This window comes from Artemia sp. Qi Xiang Cuo, chromosome 6, assembly GCF_049724085.1.
Source record: "Artemia sp. Qi Xiang Cuo chromosome 6, ASM4972408v1, whole genome shotgun sequence".
In the NCBI taxonomy this organism is placed as follows: Eukaryota; Metazoa; Arthropoda; class Branchiopoda; order Anostraca; family Artemiidae; genus Artemia; species Artemia sp. Qi Xiang Cuo.
Window position 1 is genome coordinate 34,219,382 of NC_142799.1, and position 21,038 is coordinate 34,240,419.

The 21,038-nt window shown below is 36.6% G+C and overlaps 2 protein-coding genes across 2 annotated transcripts in view; both read left to right on the forward strand.

Annotated features, from left to right (window-relative positions):
• Rpn6 (regulatory particle non-ATPase 6) overlaps nucleotides 1-21,038 on the forward strand; it is a 39,424-nt gene that overhangs the window by 14,026 nt on the left and 4,360 nt on the right. Inside the window, exons 3-5 of the mRNA XM_089090689.1 lie at nucleotides 1,945-2,255; nucleotides 7,656-7,939; nucleotides 11,273-11,396. Coding sequence (XP_088946815.1) covers nucleotides 1,945-2,255; nucleotides 7,656-7,939; nucleotides 11,273-11,396 — 719 coding nt within the window. The remainder of the gene's footprint in view (nucleotides 1-1,944; nucleotides 2,256-7,655; nucleotides 7,940-11,272; nucleotides 11,397-21,038) is intronic.
• LOC148951156 (protein adenylyltransferase Fic-like) overlaps nucleotides 1-21,038 on the forward strand; it is a 464,238-nt gene that overhangs the window by 13,372 nt on the left and 429,828 nt on the right. The gene's annotated exons all lie outside the window — the stretch shown is intronic.

Here is a 21,038-nt window from a genome sequence, read left to right on the forward strand (position 1 = left end):
ACTAGCCCTTTGAATTTCCAATGGAATGAGCCTTTTTTGAAGTTTCTACGACAAAGCCTTCTATAAAGACCTTATATGCCCCCAGGGCATAACTTAAAACCCTTGCCCTGAGGGTTGTGGGGGAGTGTCCTCCTCAAAAACATATTTTCTATCTGGAAATCCTCTAAGCTGAACAAAATGGCTATCTCCAAATTTTGATTGGATGTGTTTGGGGAATGATGGGCGTGGGGGGGGGGCTAGTTGCCCTCCAATCACTTTAGACTATTAAAAAGGGCGCTAGCCCTTTGAATTTCCAATGGAATGATCCTTTTCTGAAGTTTCTACGACAACGCCTTCTATAAAAACCTTATATGCCCCCAGGGCATAACTTAAAACCCTTGGCCTGAGGGTTTTGGGGAGGTGCCTCCTCAAAAACATATTTGCTATCTTGAAATCAGCTACGCTGAACAAAATGGCTATCTCAAAATTTTGATTGGATGTGTTTGGGGGAATAATGGGCGGGGGGGGGGGAGGCTACTTGCCCTCGAATCACTTTCGACTATGAAAAAGGGCACTAGAACTGTCGATTTCCAATCGAATGAGCCCCCTTTAAAGTTTCTACGACGACCCCTTCCATATGAAGTGTCTTTGGGGAAAAAATAAAAAAAAATAAAACATTGGAGCCGTATGGCCTTTACTATAGGCAACGCTATAGCGTTGCCTCTGAAATACAAATTGTATTTTGATACATTTTTTGTTTCCTCCTTTTTGATCTTACTTATCTTTTTGTGCATCACTTTGGGCTTCAAATTTCCTAATTTTTTATGAACCTATACAGAAACTTCAGAGTAAAATTATAAAATTAGTCTTAGGCTTTCCCCAACTTCAGTTTAAAATCAATTTTTCTACGAATTTGAATAAAAGGCAACTTTTCATGTTTTGCAATTGCAAAATAAATGTGAAGAAGGAGAATAGTTGAATGTTGCTTTCTCTGTGTAAAATCCACAACAGAAAATGTATTTTGATACCTTCGGTCTCAGATTTTGACAGCTATCTGTGCTATCAGCTGTAGGCTATAACATGAATTTCAGCTTTAGGTATTTTATTAATAAAATATTGCTAGAAGTGTTTTTACATATCTGGATCCAAATTCCCAGATGTTTTAATAATATATAATACTTCTGAGTATTGTATCTAGTAGTCAGTTTAGACTAAAAAGGATTTTTTTTTTAATTGGAACTTCCTTTTCTTGCACAACTGTTTCCATGAAATAGCTGTGACAACATTTAAATAGTGTTTTTTTTTTTTAACTCTCTGCATTCTAGATGGACCAGGCTACTTTTTTTGTTATTGTCAAAGTACCAATACTCCAATACAGATAAAATTTCATATCATTCCGTACATTTATTAACCAAGTTCAAGCTTGTGCATAGTCTGAGGAGTTTCAGTGCTTGTAGAAGATCTTAAATATATTTGTTTCCTCCCAGATGGACACTGTTCAAAATACACCAGCCCTTTATTTATTTTATTGTTCTTGTTTTTTATACAGGTTTGGAAATATACTTTTTTATTTGTTCCAATGCAATAACAAAATTCAACTTTGATAAGTTTTTGAGGGTTTACTTTTTGTTTAATTCATGTATCAAGCTCCTGTAAGAATAAAAATTAGCTAAAAGTCAAAATTTTGTTTTATTAAGAAACACACCCTTGTGGCAATCTTTGTTTACCCCACACCCCACTCTGGAAAATCGTTTGTAAGCTCCCGTCTCCTCTCCCTGGAAACATATTATATGGGTGTCCTTTCATCCAGTGTTGAAGCTTTACTCTAAATTTTTATTTTTAGATGTGTTTCTTCCTTTGAATAATGGATAAATAACATATGCCTCCAGTTTGAACAACTCAATTTTTCTGGTTTTATATCAATTATTCTCCTGTGTTTTATTGTACTGATCCTTTTCTTTCTAGACCTTGGTAATTTGATTCAACGATCGAGATTCTTCTTGTCGCAGATAAGTAAGGCAAAGGCTGCGAAGCTTGTCCGATCCCTTGTGGATATGTTTTTAGATTTAGAAGCTGGAACTGGTACTGAAGTAAAACTGTGTCAAGAATGCATTGATTGGGCAGTTCAAGAAAAAAGAACCTTTTTAAGACAGAGTCTAGAGTCAAGGCTAATTGCTTTGTACTATGACACTGGGAAGTATCAGGATGCCTTACAGCTTAGTTCACAATTGTTAAAGGAGTTGAAAAAACTAGATGATAAAAATTTACTTGTAGAGGTAAATTTATTTTATTGTGTCCATAAATGCTGAGGAACAGATATTAAAGTACACAAAGAAAGGCTTAATGAGAATTGTTGTTGCCAAAAAAAATATCAATATTAAAAAAACAAGAACAATTTAAAAGCTTTTTTTGAAAATATTCTGAGGTTGAAACTCTCATGTTTCATTAGTTTCTTTGATCTTTTTTTTCCAAATTTTCAAATTTAGGAGCAGGATTTTATGAAGTTCTGGCCAGAAGGCCCTATCTCCCTCTGTAAATGCTAGGGAGAAGGGTCCAAGTCTTAGTAGGGTAGAGGGGGTGCATCATGTGCTTTTTCCAATTCCTTGGAGAACTTGAAACACAATAAGTGTATATTTAGGCCTCAGGCCTTAAAATTTAACTTTGTAAAACTAGTAATTAGGGGGGGGGGTAATTTTAGGGTAAAACATTACCCTAAAATGTTTCTAGGCATAAACTTGGTCAAAATATGTGTTAAAAGATTGATTCGAATTTGCTTCTAATTAAGAATTATAAAACCAAGTATAGGCCTATTATTTGTTAAACGTATAACAAGTATATGTTTCATGGGTTTTCGCAGCTCGTTGTTTTACAGACTTCGTTGGATTGGCTTCCAACAGACTTGCATAGTTTGGTCAACTTTTTTTTTGCATTCAAGCATTCCCCCCCCCTTAACTGTCCACTTTGGCTTCAATTTACGAACTTCAAAAGTACTATTTTTGCTTTGGTTCCATAAAGAAAAATCTTCAATTATCAAAAAATGATGGGCTTTGCTTTTCACTAGAACTATTTGAATCTGTTACCCATACGACAAAAATATGTTCATCTTGTATGTTTTCGATAGACTGAGCACTGCAAGCCATAAATAAATTAATATCTACTGTTAGTTAAAATATTTCTGATGCTTTAAGAAAAATGAGTTTTTATACCAAGGCTATCTAATGGTTTAATTACTGCTGACCTTTACTTCTTAATAAATTGATACAGTAAAAGAAAATATTGTGTGGGATTTTGTGGTAAAGTTTGGAAAAGAAAGACCAGAACAAAGTATTAAAGGGTGATCTGTAGCTGTGGGATGGAATGTTTTTTGTTTTTTTTCCTTTTCTTAGGCATGATTTTTGAACAAAATAACCTTGAAAGATGACGGTGAAAGTAGTAGTACTACTACTGACAACTTACTGCAGTGCAAAGCCTCCTGCGGCCAACAGAGGGACGCACGCTCCTCCTTCACCCCTATCTGTTCAAAGCTTTACTCTTTACCCCTGCCATCTAGTTCCCGTTTTCTTTGCATCATTTCGTATGACCTCTTCTCATCCCATTTTGGTATGACTTGGTTTGTTGCCAAATGAATAGCCAAAATCACAATTTTCACAAACTATTATCCTTCATCCGTATTACTATTGCTGTTATGGGCAAACTCACCAACCGAGTTGGAGGTCAGGTATCCTTCATCCATAAAATATTGCCAAGCCATCTAAACCTTTCTTTCATTATTGACCTAGAGGATGGGATTGCACCACGTTTTCCATACATTCTCCTGTTTGATATTTGGCCAGTTCAACGAGTATTTAAAACTTTCCTTAGACAATTCTTTTGGAAAAAAGATTAGCAAATCTTTATGGAAGATTTGTGTCTTCAACGTCCTTGATATTCTTAAGTTATCTTCCTGTTATTTCAAGCTTTTTTCATCTGTGAAAAAACACCCTGTGCCGTCGTTATTCTAATTTAAATCTTCATGGCATCTACCATCTTTATTAATAATGCTACCCAGGCAAGGGAAGCTATGCGCTTGATCGATTTTCTTGTTATCTATCTTCACTCTTCATCTTTATTTATTCCTGGTCTAAGCTACTTAGTCTTCGTAAGGCCCTGAACTCATTTCAGTCTTGGTACTTGTACATTATTTATTGCTGGCTGAATGCTCTATATGTTCGTTTAAATGTTTTCAACGGTATATCACTCCTATCTGCCAACATTGTCTTCAATGTGATGAAAATGTTTAACACATTTCATTTGAGTGTCAATCTTCTTTAAATAATCCTAATTTTTTAACGATTATTGCTGGAATATTAAAGTCATACAAAACGTATGAGCTGTTGTAATATATATTCACCATCAAATTGAAGATTAATGTGTTAAGGAAGATGATCTAAAAGTATCAATCCTTGGATTGCCCAGACAAGCCAACAGAGATGTTAAACTATCCATCCCTAAGAGGCGAAAAGACCAGCAGGGTGGTCCATGCATTTTGCTACACAAAAGAAAAAGACTCTCAAAACCTCCAAAAACTCATTCATCTCGCACAGATCTTTTATCTATGATACTCAAATCGTGTGAATAAACTAAATCTGTGAGGGTTTTAGCCTCCCGTTTGACACCAAGTTCTATAGGCTTTGCTGTGTTCCTTGGAACAAATTATGTCGTAATAATCCATATAAATGGAGATAGCACACAAGTCTGTTTAGCTTTTGATTCCACACATAACCAACTAATAACCTCACTTCCTACCTTAACTGCAGCAATAATATTCTCATTGATAGTGCTTATCACTTGTTATACCTATCTGGTATACCTTTTGAAGACAGGACCTCACATAAAGCTTTTTCATCAACTGAATCAAATGCTTGTTCACAATCTTTAAAAATAAGGCCTAAAGAGTCTCATGATTCAGACACTTCTCAATTATTAGTGACGCATCCTGTCCCATTTCTAAACTACACTGTTCTTCTTCAAAGACTTATCTATAGTATATCTTAGTCTAATAAGTATCATGCTTAGTAATTTACTTCGTATGGAAATCAAGCTGATGTCTTTATAATTACCAGACTCGCTGTGTCGCATTCTCTTGTAAATGGAGTTAATTTGAAGTTTTCATAAAATTGCTGAGAACTTCTCCCTTTTCAAAGTCCTACCCATAATCTTCTGTAACACCTCTATAAATTCGTAGCCACCATGTTCCAATAACTCGTTTACCCCGCTATCAGCACCTGAGGTCGTATTATTTTTCAATCATTTTAGACTATCTCTAGTTCCTCCTCGCAAAATAAATTGTATCGTTTTTCACAACTTTATCACAGCTTTATCTCTAATTCCGCTCATATCTTTTTAACACTTTCTTTATCACTAATTGAGGTCCTGTTCTTATTTTAACAAGGACAAGTCCAGGTTGACTGCTTCCTCTCAATTTCTTATCATGTCAGTACAATATTTTATTATTATCCCGTTTAGCTACAACATCCTGATCCTCAGCAATTTTATTCATTGCCTCTTTTTTACATCTCCTTATTTCACACTTTAATGTCTTCTCTGTTTTCCTTGCTTTCCTTTTATTCTTTTGAGATCTGTTGTACAAGCATGGGGCATATACTTATTTTAGAAACCTTATATATCTTCTACCAAGTTTAGTGTTTTCGCTAATATTTCTAGTGAATTCTTTTTTTTTACTAAAACCAGTTCTGTTACTTCACATAGTGTTTTCCTGAAATTATTTCACCTGTCTTCTATATTGTCAAATTCTAAATCCTCCCGTTTCTTATTCAACTGTTCTTGTAACGTTCCTCTTAAACTCGTTTCCTGGAGTTTATGAGCGTCATAAGTATCTGGAAGGTAGTTACCCTTCATAGATATCAGCTTTAGATTAGTTCTGTGCGCTATTAGAAATGATCTTCAGTTGAATGCCAATAAAGGTACTCCTGTATACCCTAGTGTCTTGTATTAAATCTGAAAGTTTTTGGCTTGCAATAACATAATCAATAAGGTTGGCCCGTGTTGCACGCTCTCCAAGCGTGTAAATTATAAAAAAATATACCTACAAAATTGCAGCAGTCTATTAACTTTGATATTATTCTTCCCAACACCAAATATACCAAACCTAGGATAACGTCTATCCCTCTTTTTACCCACTTGGACATAAAAGCTCCTCATATTTCCGCCAGGAACCTTGTTTATTACTCCCGTAACTGTCTGTAAAATTCATCCGAGTCACTGTTATCTCCCTCAGTCAGTTCTACAGGAATATATGCCACTATGACTGATACTTTGCACTTTTTGCTCATAAAGTGAGGAACTAAAATTTTGTAATTGATACTTTTGTAGCCTAAGGAAGAATCAATAGCCTCCTCATTCATCAGAATCCTGCTCCCTGGCTATTTACTCCATCCTTCCTATCTGAATGAACAAAATCTATATCAGCTGTTTTCAAATTTCTTTAACCCTGGGAAATCAGAAGTCTAGTTCAAAAAGTCCAATCAAAATGTCAATACGATATTTGTCTTTCGCCGTTTCCACGTTCCATGTCACAATTTTCATATTATCATTGGAAATTAAGGCCATATGAAAAGCAATGGGTTTTTTCTAATTTCTTCACAAATCTTATACAAAGCGCTAAAGCCAGCTTATAACTTGTCAGCAAGAAATCCTCGAGACTTTCAGTTGATAGGTTTAGTTTTAGTCTAGGCATATCTTGGTCACTATATGATTTTCCTCATTTGGCGGTACGCTCATATCGACAGCGAGTCGGCGTCTTCCACGAACGGTCTCAGGCCTACGTATTACATCTGACTCTTTCTATATTCATGCGGGTAAATATTATGTTACAAATGGGAGGCAACACATAATGAATAACATAGGTATGAAGAGGTTATTCAGCCTAAAAAGTAAGCCCGCCAGAATAAACAATCCCCATAAGAGTTGCGCATTAATTAAAAATCCAGTGCAGTGCCGTTTCGTTGAAGGTAGGTTTCTCGATATCTTGAGATGTTAATCTTGGATTACAAATGTTGCCATTATTAATTCTTATTAGTCTGCGTTTTTAACACGTCGTAGGCCTGTCCTGTAGTATGCATGCTAGTGTATCTTTAATGATTTGTTATCTCCTTTAAATTTTTGATTTGACAATAGTCTCTTTATGAACAATTCTTAATACCAAAATGAATTCAACTGGTTTTTTTTTTCTTACTTTTTTTTTACTGTTAGATCAAAAAGCTTTAAATGTTTTGTTCATAGAGTCCAGACGCGCTCTATAGTCTCAGGTATGGCCGTATAATAGTGCCCAAACCAAAGGGCGATCTTAAAATTTTAGGGGATAAGAAATAGGGTTTTTGTGAAAAAAAATGTTTTGAAAAAAAATTATTTAGTTCAAGGACTTAAAGGAGAAAGAAAGAGAGAAAAATGTGTAATTATTGCTGCATAACCTATATGAAATAGCTTCATTTTGATGTTTGTAGAGGTATAGACTTAACATGAGGTATGGGAGATTGGATATGATTGAAGGGGCAAAATATTAAAAAAAAAATTAGGATCCTTCGATCTCATTTTTGGGAAAAAAAAATATTGTGAGATTCGCCCTTTTGTTTTGGTTACGCTAATAGTTGATACATCAGTTCTTAATTTTTTTTTAGGTACAGCTTATAGAAAGCAAGACATACCACGCTCTCAGCAATTTACCTAAAGCTCGTGCAGCTTTAACATCTGCTAGGACGACTGCGAACTCCATCTACACTCCGCCAAAGATGCAAGCCGCATTAGATTTACAGTCTGGTATCTTGCACGCAGCTGACGAGAAGGACTTCAAGACTGCGTTCTCCTACTTTTACGAAGCATTTGAAGGGTATAACTCGGTAGATCATCCTAAAGCTATTGTAGCTTTAAAATATATGCTCCTTTCAAAAATTGTTCTCAAAGTGTAAGCCTCCTTTTTTATTTCTTATTTATATTTCAAAATCTAAAAAAAATGATGATGGTTGGGTCTTTTCAAAAGAAAGTGTTACTCTTAAATAAGATAAGACGTTTAGACATCGAAAGAAAAGTATTAACTTTTTTATTAATCATCCTGACTTCGGATAAGTATTACTTGCTTCGACACCATCCTACTCAGGGTACTTAGTGTATACTGCTTTTTAGCTTTTTCAGATGACAGTACTTGCAAAATGTGCATAGCGACTTGATAGTAGCGAAATTATTTAGCCTTGTAAATTGGAAGACACTATATTTACTCAAGTTAGTAACAGATGATGTCCACAATATCTCGAGAACGGCTTGGGAGATCGAGCTAGAACTTTCAGTGGACGTTGAGGGGTCGGTTCCGTCTCAAATTTTGATTTGAGAGATGGCAAATGTAATTTAAAGACACTATGCGTATCCAGATTATCAAAATGACGTATCTGCAATATCTTGAAAAACGGCAACGGGTATGAAATCAACATTTCCAGGTAGTGTTTTTGGGGGAAGAGGGGAACGAGGGGACTTCAAGTTTTTGATTGGGGGAAGAGCAGATGAAAAATTTTGTTTCTGATCCATCTAAGCGTTTCTACTTTATTAATTAAGATGTATTTACGTCTAATTTGTGAGGTAAATAATAAAGCACTTGTGGGTTCCATGTTATCAAGATAGCGTATCTGCAATATCTCGGGAATGCTTGAGGTATCAGTTTCAAGCTTACTGGTAGTTTTAAGGGTGCCAAATACACTTTAAAAATTTTTACATGGAGGGAGGGGGAAAAAGAAAAAAAATTGATCACCTAAACGTTTTTGCACCATAAGTCCGTATGGGACCTATAGTCTACTCACAGTTAAGTACAGAGGTATATCAAAATATCCTATATATTGCCAGGTCATCAAAACGGCGTCTCTGAAATATCCTTGAAACATCTTGGGGGATCAAACTGAAACTTTTAGAGATGTCGGTAGGAGAGGACCTCTAATCTTGACTTGGGGGGAGGGGATAGAGATGCAGGTCTCTAATCTCTTTAAAACCTTTAGCACTATGATCCCCTGTTGTACTAGAATATATTCCTAGTGAAGCAGCTATTTCGGCCAAAAGAAACCATATTTATCTAAGCCATATAACCATATTATCAAAATAGCGTTTCTGCATTAACTCATGGACAGTTTTAGGGATTGTGTTACTACTTTTAGGGGGGGCACGGGTGGGGGTGGGGGTATTGGCAGTGGCTTAACTAGGATGGGTGCCAATCGGGCAGACTCTAGAACTGCCTTTCTGAGTCTAATGAATAACCATTCCCCCTCTATACCTTAAAACGGACTATTTAAAAAATTATGGGGATACCATTAACAGTATTCGACTGTGTAGATTTTTGTTTTAGATGATACAACATATTGAAACAATTATTTACATAAAAAATAAAACGTAAATAAATGATTGAATAACGCCCATCATGCTCTGGAATGAAAATAAATTAATGCTTATAAACTCCAAGTTTTGTGACCCACTGTGTGTGGGACTGCGGTTTCAGAGGCGTATTCTCCATCCTCAGCCTCTGCTGCTACTGGTGCCTTCTTTTCTCTTGACAGTTGGGACTGGGGGGATCGATGTGGAATGGTGTAGGAGGGATTGATATTTGAGCAGAGTGTGTGGTATTTGGGAACTCGGGTGTTTTTAGTTGGGTTGAGGATGCATGAATTGGTGTGAATTACTGTGTCGAATAGAGTGTGGGATTTGAATTGTAGGTTGTAGGTTAACTGAAATAAAAGTTATTATTCCTAGAGTATCCTCAACTTTTAATTCTTTCTTGCTAGACTTTTTTTTCAACGTCTGTCTAGACTTCCAGTTACTATGGGCTGTGGTTCACTCTTTACTAGGTTACAACTATCACTGCTGAGGTTTTTCTGGGCCTTTGTCTGACGTCCTTCCGGTCCTCAACATTCGACGGTCCTTCGCTTCCTTCAACTTCGAACTCTAGAGTTGTATTGGGATTAGCAGGTGGTTTTCATTTCTCGGTAGAAATTTTTTGGAACAAAGCTTGGTCGGGGGGGGGGGGGACTTGAGAATTCCACAGTATCACAGCCAACTTTTTTTTCCAATAATTTCCACTTCTGAATCTAGACGACGCTCTACCCTAGCGTTTCTAACGGTTGTTTCGATGTCTTCACCAATCGGAGCTCAATCTTCGATGGTCGTAATATACTTCAAAAGTGGCCCTCCACTTTCTTTGTTCTCCTGTTCTCTCCGTGCCAAGTCCAGGAAAGTGCCACCCAGGGTGGTCTGCACCCCTTAATTACGCCACTGGGCCATTGAATTTCGACCTCGACTGTTCGTTTTATACTTCATTTATTCTTTGATAGTAGTTTCTGCTCGTTATAAGTTTTAATCATATGATTTTATTTCTTGTTGTTTTAGGTTTTGATATGACTTTTTAATTTTTCTTTGAAAAACTTATTTTTTGAAAATGTCTTTTTTATAATTAATCCATTAAAATACGCTCTTTAAACATTGTAAAATGAAAATTCGAAAAATCCGACGTTTTTAAGGTTTGTAAATGTTGGCCATAGAAGTTGGGTTTCAAATTTTCAGTAGAACTGGACACTTGGCTATCATAACAGTTGATTTTCAGATAATCGTTTTCCACATCACCTTCTCAAAGTGATTTCCCATATATTTTCCTTTGGGAGGCAATACAAATCTGTTGGGCTATGCATTTAATCATTCACTATTTTTGTTAATCCATGGATTAGGACCTTCTTACATATAATTCTCGCATATTTTATTGTTCGGTTTATTCTTATAAAATATCTGATACCAACATGACAAAAATGTCAAATAATACTTCTAATACGTACACTTGTCTTTTGTTTGATGACCGATTTTTTTTTTTAATCAAGCCGCGTATCTGCTAAATCAAGATGCCTTTGTATTTTATGTTGACAGTCTTTTACCCTGAGTCTTTGAGATCGACAGCAATAGTGTGACATATAGCACAATAGAAAAACTACAATTTAATTCCTCTTAGTCTGTATAAAGTCAAAAATACTTACAAATTGCACTATTGCATAAGCATTAGGCAAAATAAAACAATCTAATCATGACACACGTGCTAATAAATAGATTACACGCTTATCGTAAATTGATAAAGTAAATCTTGGGTATAAAATACATGGATACTTGGATATAATTTGCTACTAAGTTCCTTTTTGCTGCTCGACTGTAAGGAGAGTTGTTGTTAGGACTACCTGGGCTAAATATTATTTCTATTTTATTTTTATTTTGTATCTTATTATAGACCCGAAGATGTAGCCTCATTACTGTCTGGAAAACTAGCTCTGCGGTACTCAGGAAGAGAAGTAGATGCCCTCAGAGCCATCGCCCAAGCCTCCATCAAACGATCTCTTGCCGATTTTCAACATGTAAGTTACGTAATTTCAAAATTCATCATTTCACTATCTGTATCTGCTAGCTGTTTAAAGACAGAAAATTGCCAGACTAGAGACAGATTGCCAAATCGCTAAAAAGTCACTAAAGGGAAAACCTATGTTTTCGTAAAAAAGAGCCTATGTCTTTCCAAAATGTTTCTGCTGGGTTTTTTCCCTCTTGTAAGGATTTCAAACGTTACTTTTTTTAATTTGGACACATCAAGTTTAACATAAGCGAAAGACATCTATGTCCTCATCCAGTTTTCTGTAAGTCTTACGCGGTACTGCTACAGAGGGTGGAAAGAGTGTCTCCCGGGATATCAGCTGAAATTACCATCTAGTGAGCCTTTATCTTTTTGTTGTATTTGCTGAGGCGTTTTTGCTACAGTGGGTAGCCATATTTGGGGTAAGAATATTCAAGTACCTCTACCTTACGCACTACCTACATGATTTAATACTAAGGTATACCAAAATTCAGCTATATTCTTTTGTTGTACACTTTAAGATGTACTTATTTTTTCGTGTCGGAAAATGCGTCACTGAAATGTTACAGCAAAATAGAATGATGATAACGATGTCTCGTTATCGACATGAAAAATAGCATTTTGATAGCTCATATTTCACTGCCTAAAGCGAAATTTATAACAGAAAATGTTCTATGATAGAAAAAATTGCAGATGTTCATTTTTCATGTTCACCAACAATTTTTGAAGCTGGAAGTAGTTATAATGTGGATATGAGATTCGGTTTACACCAATCTTTATTGTTTCATCTCTAGAATAGATTTGGACATTTTTTATCTTGAAAATTCTTTTTTTTCAACTGTTCAATCTGCGGCCCATTTTTGGGCCAGTTCCAGCGAAGCCCATAAGCTCTCATCTGAACAGTTAGTGCAGGTAGTGTTAACGGTTCAAACGGCTAGTGAATGCAAGTCACTAATAAGCTCTTGCAAGAAAATGTCATTTTATTCTTTGAATTCTTACACCTTGTCCTCCTCCCCGATGAAAACCCGGGTATTTTTAAGTTTAAGAGTATTTGAAAAATTCCCCCACTGTGAAAAATCCTTTCCCCTGCGGAAAAGTTCTATTGCAAGTTTTAATCGACAATGGTTTTGACAGTTCTACCATCTACTGTACTGTCATTAGCCATTTTTACGGGAAGTAATCGACAGCAAAGAATTACAATCAAAGCAAGGGGTTAGGTACTAGTGCCAATTTGTTAACATTTTATTTGTTTCCAATACATTACATGTATACATTTAATACTATTTTTAAATCCTTTCCTCGGATTCCTGACCAGTGTTGCTCCTACATTACTTCTGTTAACAGAGCCGACAAGGGGCTACTGCAGCACTTCCTGTTGCCTAGGCAACGTAAATCTATTTTGAATTGAGAACATGCAATGATTTTCATGCGTACGATTTGAGACACACAATGGATCTGTTGAGTATGAAATGACTCAAAATATAAAGTCAATTTCTCTGTTCCTCTATTAAAAAACTTGCTCAGTTGACACAGTGGTCCTAAAACAGCTTTTTTTTTTGAAAGGCCTACGTGGCTTTTTCTGGTAACTTTCTTGTCGGGTAGTTTCTCAGAAAGAAACATCTTAATAAAATAAAAGTAGTACCATCAAGTTTCATATGCTCTTTTTAACTATCGCAATCTTGTTTCTGGCAATGGAATGCATACAAATGCAATGTGTTGTGCATAATCGTTTTTCTGAAGTGTACAAGACGATATTATCCCACTTTTTGTTGCCTAGTTACACCAAAGAAAACGATTCCAGCCTCATAAACCCTCATCACACTAACTACTACGTCAACATCAAAGATGTGGATAGTGGGGGCCCAGGGAAATTGATATTTACAAAAAGAAAAGGTATATCTGCTGTAGTTAAGTTCAAGAAAGAGTAGGGAATTTTTGACCGTGCTCTGTGATGAGATACAAAAGCATTTTTTTACTCCAGGTATTCATCGGTAAGAAACTTTGATAGGCATCCACCCTGTGCTACGGGAAAAGTGTGATCAACAAACTCGGCACGGCTTCTGGCTAAGCTCAAAATGTATTGAGTGACAAAGACCTGGAAGATATCGTCCAAGAGTGGAAGAGACCACCCTTTAGTCCTGAGCTGGTCCTTTTGTCCTGGTTCTTCGATTGACTCAGATCCAGCCATGTTTTGGACATGGGTTTACATGCAGAAAGATGTTTATTGGTAAAAGGGTTTTCTTCGGCTCGGGCATTTCACTCCAAGCCTACTTATTCCCGCACGCTTCCGCGGATGCTGAACCAACTGTCTCAGCTGTCAATCTAAACAAAACTAGCGTTAGAAATAGTTTCGATTTCACGACCTTGAAGGGGCTTCTCAATGCCAAGCGAATCGTCTCAAGGAATTGGAAACCACCCTTGAAAATGATTGTGCATTCCAAGTGCATCCCGTCGAAGGGGATATGAAAAAGCTGGGTTGCAAGAAGAAACAGGAGAAAAAATTACCAACTAGCACAAAGTCTCAGTGAAAACAATTATCCATAACTACCAGGAAGCGTCACAGAGCGACGCGATCGGAAACTATTAACTAACTGTTCAGATGGTACAAATTTATCTCTTGTGATAAAATTATAATGCAAAAATTGGTACAGTTTGTCTCAAAGTGTTGGCAACGCAGCTTCTCATTTTGAACGGAAGCAATGTGGTTTAACTATATCTTTTTAGCTGATTGTAATTTTAGGGTTGAATTTGTTTTTCCGCATTGAAGGCTTGGAAAGTTGATTTGACTTTTTTTTGCAAAAGGGAACATTTGAGCGCTTAGACAGTGAAAAGGGAAAGAAATTAGTTCTGAAGAAAATAAAAGTATTTGGGTTAAAGCAAGAGTTAGTCTTATATTGCGCCTGAAACTTCAGCAACCGTAGATCTTTCACCTAGGGAAGGAATACGTGTTGGAAGAGCAGAGGTTATCAAAGCGAAAAAAAGGCGAATAATATGAGATTATAGTTTATTTATGAATATCTATGGGTTATATACATAAAAATTTATAAAACTCATGATTTTATGGGGTTGGGGGTTGCATCTAGTGCATTCACCCTCCATACGTGCCTATGTGCAGTCGTTGATGACAACTTCTTGAAAATCTTAGCGTTTGTTATGATAATAGAAAGGAAGAAGAAACGCCCAACAGTTTTGATATAGGATCTTATGATAATGGAATGATCATATTTTTCTATGAAATTTGGCCTGTAACATATTCTCCAATTTATTCCTGCAATCAAAAACCGAACAGCGCCTGGTCATCTTTAATTATTTGGATCTGTTACTGAACAATACCTAAACAAATTACCCTAAATAGTTCCAATCGTCTTAATGATAATAATAACAATAATTTATTTTTGCCCTCTTTCGATACATTATAAAAATGCACTAGAGAAGTACAAACAAAGAGAGAAAAAAAAAACAAATAGTTAACGATTATCCAGTACCAACGTGTCTAACGAAAAAAAGACAAACATGTGGAAACTTAAATTAACACTAAAATATAGAACCTATCGATCTACCCAACTTTATTAGTAAATGGTTATACAGAAAATCAAATAATTTCTTACATCGGCCATCAGATGGCGAATAATCATATGGCTCATAAAATATACAATAAAAAACAACGAGATGAAACATTAGAAGCTTTTTGCTATTGATCACTAGTATCGTCACGAAAGAACAAAACACAAAAATATATCGACTATACGTCAAAGTGACAACCACCACTGACGAGAAAAACAACTAAAACATAAAACACTGTTCAGACTGGGGACTAAATGTCTAATTCACCGTATATAGAAGATGGTTAAGTCGAAAATCTGATATATTCTTACAACGGTCTTCAAATCGAGCTGATAGTTCTTCCATCTTCTCACATATATTAAAGACATGGTATTTTTTTTACTAATGTACGAGTTACGGAACCATAGAGAGATACCAATTAAAATTTAGCAAACCGGTAAAGTTGAACCCTAATTTTGTTTCTTTTCTGTTGACGAAAAAAGTTTCCATAGTGGAGTTAAAAAAACACTTGCGGTGCAAACATAGAGTTGTAGAGCTTTCCTAATGTATACTTGTCAAACTGCGCTTTAACTTTTGCTAGCAAACCATATGTTTTTGCAAAGTTTATTTTTCAACTCATTAATAACCAGAGTGCGCGTGGCTCTTATCCATGACCCAAAAGGAGCATCTAAATACTTGAGTGAATCAGACTTAGGAAGAGGGATCGAGCCTACTTTAAGGGATTCTGATTGTGTCTTTTCGTTCGGGTTTACTATGAAAAATGTACCCTTCGACGGTTCAATAGCGAGGTCAATACTAGACAAACTAGCCTGAAGAGCCTCAAAAGCCCTTTCCATTGATGACAGGTTTTCAGCAAGAAGAAGTATGTCATGTACATACCACAGGTGACTAATATCAATATGACTATTAATAATATAGGGTGGGATACTTCTTGTCAGAGTTCTAAGAGCGTTGTTGAATATTAATGGACTTAAAACTGAGCCTTGCTTTACCTCGGGCTTTACAGGAATGGGACTTGTCAAACCATCACGAGAACGGACTATTGAATTCTGGTTCCAATTCCAAAGGCACGCACAAATAAAGCCACTAGTTCCGCTATTTAACTAAGCAACTAATTATTGTGAATTCAAAATTGAGTCGAAAGCCTTAGCTATAACAACCGCGCATACATACAGAGTCCTTTTCATCATCTTGTGACTTTTCATTATAGACAAGAACACATAATGTGCATTTTGGACTCCTAAACCCTCCCTGAAACCAATTTGATGATCCCCAAAATTACACTTTTCACGCAGAAACAGGCAAATTACTCTTTCAAGTAACTTGCTAAGCACAGAACGTATGGTTATAGGTCTAAGAATTGCATAGCGCGGGGTCCTTATTCTTTTTAGGCACACATGTAGCCCTTGACATAATGTCTTAGGGACGTACTGTTGGGACAAAATTATCTGAAATCACAGAGCTAAGTGTTCGAACAACACATGTGTACTGTACTTCAAATGCTCTACTTGCAGACCATCCACACCAGGGGCTTTGCTTATTTTGAAGAAGACGAGTGTGAGTTAATAGCATAGAAGGTGTAATAGTGATGTAATTGTTGGGGGAATTGAGCTTTGACATTGTTTCTGCAATATTCCATGGAAATCTGTGTGAATTGGTGGTGGGTAGCAAGCATATATTGATGAGAAATTAGTGTGCCTTTTAGTGTTGGTAATTTGATTTGTCAGGGTTGAAGTGGAATTTGTAAGTTTGGCAACCTCTTTCCACAAAAGCTGTGGATTATCCTATATTGACTGATAAATTCTCAAATTGGCATTTTTTCCAATTTTTCACAACTTTCTGAAAACTGCTTCGTCCATTTAACTAAACCGAAAACTATACCTGAACGAGGTCTATCGCAATCCTTCCATATTCCATACCAAAAACGATGACGGGTATTGGCTTCCTTTAACCCTGGAAAATCAGACCGTCCCTTTCCCGTGTTAGTTTTTACTGATTCAGCAGGGACGGCAACATTTGCGGCAACCTTTAAAGAATGTGATACGAGGGTTATTCAGAAACTAGGGAACGTTTTATAATAAAACAAAAACTAGGTACAGGAAAAATATTTTATTATATACATCTGAAAGAGTGACTAAAATGCTACTTTTCTACATAGTCACCAAGCAAATTAAGGCACTTATCGTAGCGGTGGACGGGCTTCGAAATTCCTTCGTCATAGAAATCCGCCGCCTGCGATCTCAGCCACTCAAAGACGCACGCCCGAAGATCGTCGTCGTCATCAAAACGCTATGTCGCTTCTTCCAGTCGCTTCAGCCAGTTCTTCATCTTCGGGAACAAGTGAAAATCACTCGGTGCTAGGTCGGGAACGTAGGGTGGATGTGGGAAAATCTCCCATTTGAATGAGTCAAGAAGTTCTGCAGTTTGATGTGCTGTGTGATGTCAGGCATTGTCTTGGTAAAAACAAATTTTTGACGATAACTTTCCTTTGGGCTTGTTTTGGTATACTCGTCTAAGCTTCTTCACTGTTTAGCAGCACCGATCAGAGTTGGTTGTCGAACCACGCTCAAGAAGGTTAATATGCCGCATACCTTGCCTATCTAAAAAAACAGTAGCCATAATCTTCCTCGCTGACAAGGTTTGCAATTTTTTTTTTTGGGAGGGGGAATTTTTGTGCCCCCACTCCATAGACTGCAATTTTTTCTTGCAATTGAAGTGCTTAACCCATGTCTCGTCACCCGTTGCGATTCAGTCGAGTAAAGAATCACCATGTGTGTGGTAGGCGTCAAGACATGTTAAGGCTGCTCCCATTCGCTGACCTTTGTGGAGGTTTGTAAACATTTTTGGCACCGATCTTGCACAAAATTTATGGTATCTACGTTTGTGAATTGCAATTTAAAACAATCCAGTCCATGAAATTTATGGGAATATAACCAAACGCTCTGTTACTGTGAAGTGACGGTTTTCATGAATCTTTCCGTGAATTTTGGCTAGATGATTGTCTCTTCTAATCATTGCGTATCCACCCCTTTCTTCATCATGCACGATGGTTTGACCATTTTTAAACCGGATGCATCATTTTTGCACTGAACTTTAATTCTTGACGTTGTTGCCATACACTTCACACAGTTGCCTATGAATTTTTATCGGTTTTTGCTAACAAAACCGTATTATGGACCGCACTTCACAACTGGCAAGATTTGAAATTGCAGCGCACATTTTAAATTGGAATATTGGGAAAACGGGCAGCGCGGAGATGTTCTCGTTCTCACGACTGGATGCCAATTGAAGCTACGAGCACGCGCATACCAAAACATACGTGATCGCCACGTGTCTAGCGGCGTCAGACGGCCCTGGCCCTCGGATTCTGAATAGCCCTCGTATATCAGCAAGGTAGCATTCAACATCCAGGAGGTCCCCACAACGCAAAGAACAAAGAAGACGATATGGTATCTTAATTTTACGCATCATAGAATTTAAATTTTCATGAGACAACTCAGTATCTATTTTATCCCACGACCTCTTTGTGAACCGTTTCCTCACCCCTGATCTGCCACTTAATGACGCTGGAAAAGAGCAGGACAGTTCTAGATGGGAATGGTCACTAATTAAAAAATCTTGTGATACATGTACATTAAGGCTCGCCGATTCTTGAAGATCAGCTATAATATAAGTCCAAATCTGAGGTGCTACCGAAATTGTGCAGATACGTGTAATTCTGATATTTTGTAAAATATGTAGGTGACATGAAAAAGAGGCTTTTAACATCTGAGAAAAGGAACCAGTATCACTCTTTAAATCTGTGTTAAAGTCTCCGTGAAGCAGATCTTTTTTCCCTGATGTCCTAATTTTATGCGTGAATTTTGATAATCTGGCACATGCTAACGCGAATTTATGGTTTGAAGTAGCATTACGATAATTAGTTGGTATTTATACACACAATACAGTTACATCTCCTAAATCAACAGCAATATTGATGAGCAATAATAACTCATTAGCATCAACTAATTTACTCTGAAACTTTTTATGAATAGCAACTGCGAGACTACCTGACGGTCGGCCTAGCGACGTCTTAGCAGGAAGAATAAAAAAAAATCATGATCAATTGACAGCTCAAGCCGCATAGTATTGTCTATATTTAATAGGTGTTCGACGATGCACACTATATCAAACAAACCAAAAGTGAAAGCTAATACATCTAGCTTTTCTCTGGCACCATTAATTTTATGGAACAGAAGCTTAACACTAGTTGGGTATTTTCATTGTCTTTTACCGGACGGAAATTGGGGGTATGACGGGGGGAGCCGGAATATCACTACGAGGTGAAAGCCTCTTAATCTCGGGGCAGATAAAACTGCATTCTACTGCATAAAAACATCTACTGCACTTCGATTCGTTTCGACAATCACGAGCTATATGGCCAAAGCAAAATAGTTGAACGAAACAACTGAAAACAATTGAAGGCTTCTCCGCCACATTGCAGTTAACTGTGTCTGTCTGTCCTCTTCATTGCTAAGTATTTCGTACCGAGGATCACTGGGTATAATTAATGTGATGATGACGAAGCATAAGATTTATGATTAATATGATAGCGCATTAACATAGCAATAGAGCATTTCCGAACCTGAAAACAGAGAGATGTAAAAATGAAAGAAAAAGGGATATCGATGCATATCTACATTGACAGTTTTCCCTCTGTTTTTTTTTTTTGTATGAAAAAATCTTTTTTGTAAAAAAGTGCTACTTTTGCTAAAAAGTGTCACAATAGTGTCACGTTTCGCGAAAAGCCATTAAAAAAAATGCCATAAGTGGCTCGAAAGTGTCACCGGTGGCAACCCTGAGTAACTGGTTGTAGGTACATAAAATGTGATTTCAGATTAAGCTTTATATTTCCACTCATTAAACATACAAACTCTTTGTTTGTATGTATAGAATCTAGTTGTTATTACCACCAAACGCCTGAGGAAAACATAATTAATAGGTTTTACGTTTTGAAACAAAGTACCCATACCTGCAGCATTTTAAGAATAACAACTAATGTAGTGCTTTCACACTACACCGTAGAACATTTCAATACTAGCATAATAGACTTGATGCAATGTCATGTAATTTAACGAAGGAAATTTTGTCCATAATGTAGGCAGTGCCAAGTAGACTCGAACTCAACACGGAATTTTACTCTACGTAATGGAAAAGTCGACATGCTAGCAACCAAAGGGAATTCCGGGAATAGCAATTAGTAAATTTATAAAATAAATTAATAAATGTTTCCTAGCTTGCTTATGATGATTTTAGACGATGATTATAATGGCTTTATGAATTTTACGGTAGTCTAAAGTGAAGGGGCCTGTTTAAGGGTGAAACTAAGTTCTTTCCAAATAAACTAATAAAGTCGATCGCAAATTCACCCCCTCCCCAAATTATATATCAAAAACCCTAATTATTTATTTCCTTTTTACATCAATGCAGTCATGCTTTCTAGTTCCTATATTAAACCCACTAACTTCTAAGTTTTCTATTTTTCTTCATGTGGGATTGTGTGCGCAATTTTTCAATGTATCATTTTCAATGATTTTGAGAAGTGTATAAACATGGAAAGAAACATGATAATATGATTAGTAGAAACATCCTGGATATAATAAAGAATGAATTTCATTGTTTTCTTTTTATTTCAAATATTCCTTGGGATCTATATGGGACCATCAGGGAGGGGGGGGGGGTGCATTTGCAAGTGAATTTATTTTTGTATTTGGAAAGAGTATACAAAAAGGAACCGAGGAGTATGTTCACCTTGCCCCTGTGTCAATTGGAATCTCGTATATATTGACCTTTTTTCTCCTTTTGTTTAAAGAAATAAATCTTGGAACCCATTCATTTAAAAATCTTGAAAGATTGCCAACTACTGGGTTTAATTGGTGGTGAAGAGTCAAACGTGCTTTTCCATAAGATTTTTGTCGCCGGAGCATATCGAAGGTTCCCGCATCACGTCACACTGATTAAGCAATATATGTCAGGCCTTACCTGGTGTTGTGCTTTGTAGTATGCTTTGGAGTTTTAGGTTAATTCCCTGCAACTACTAATCCCGTGA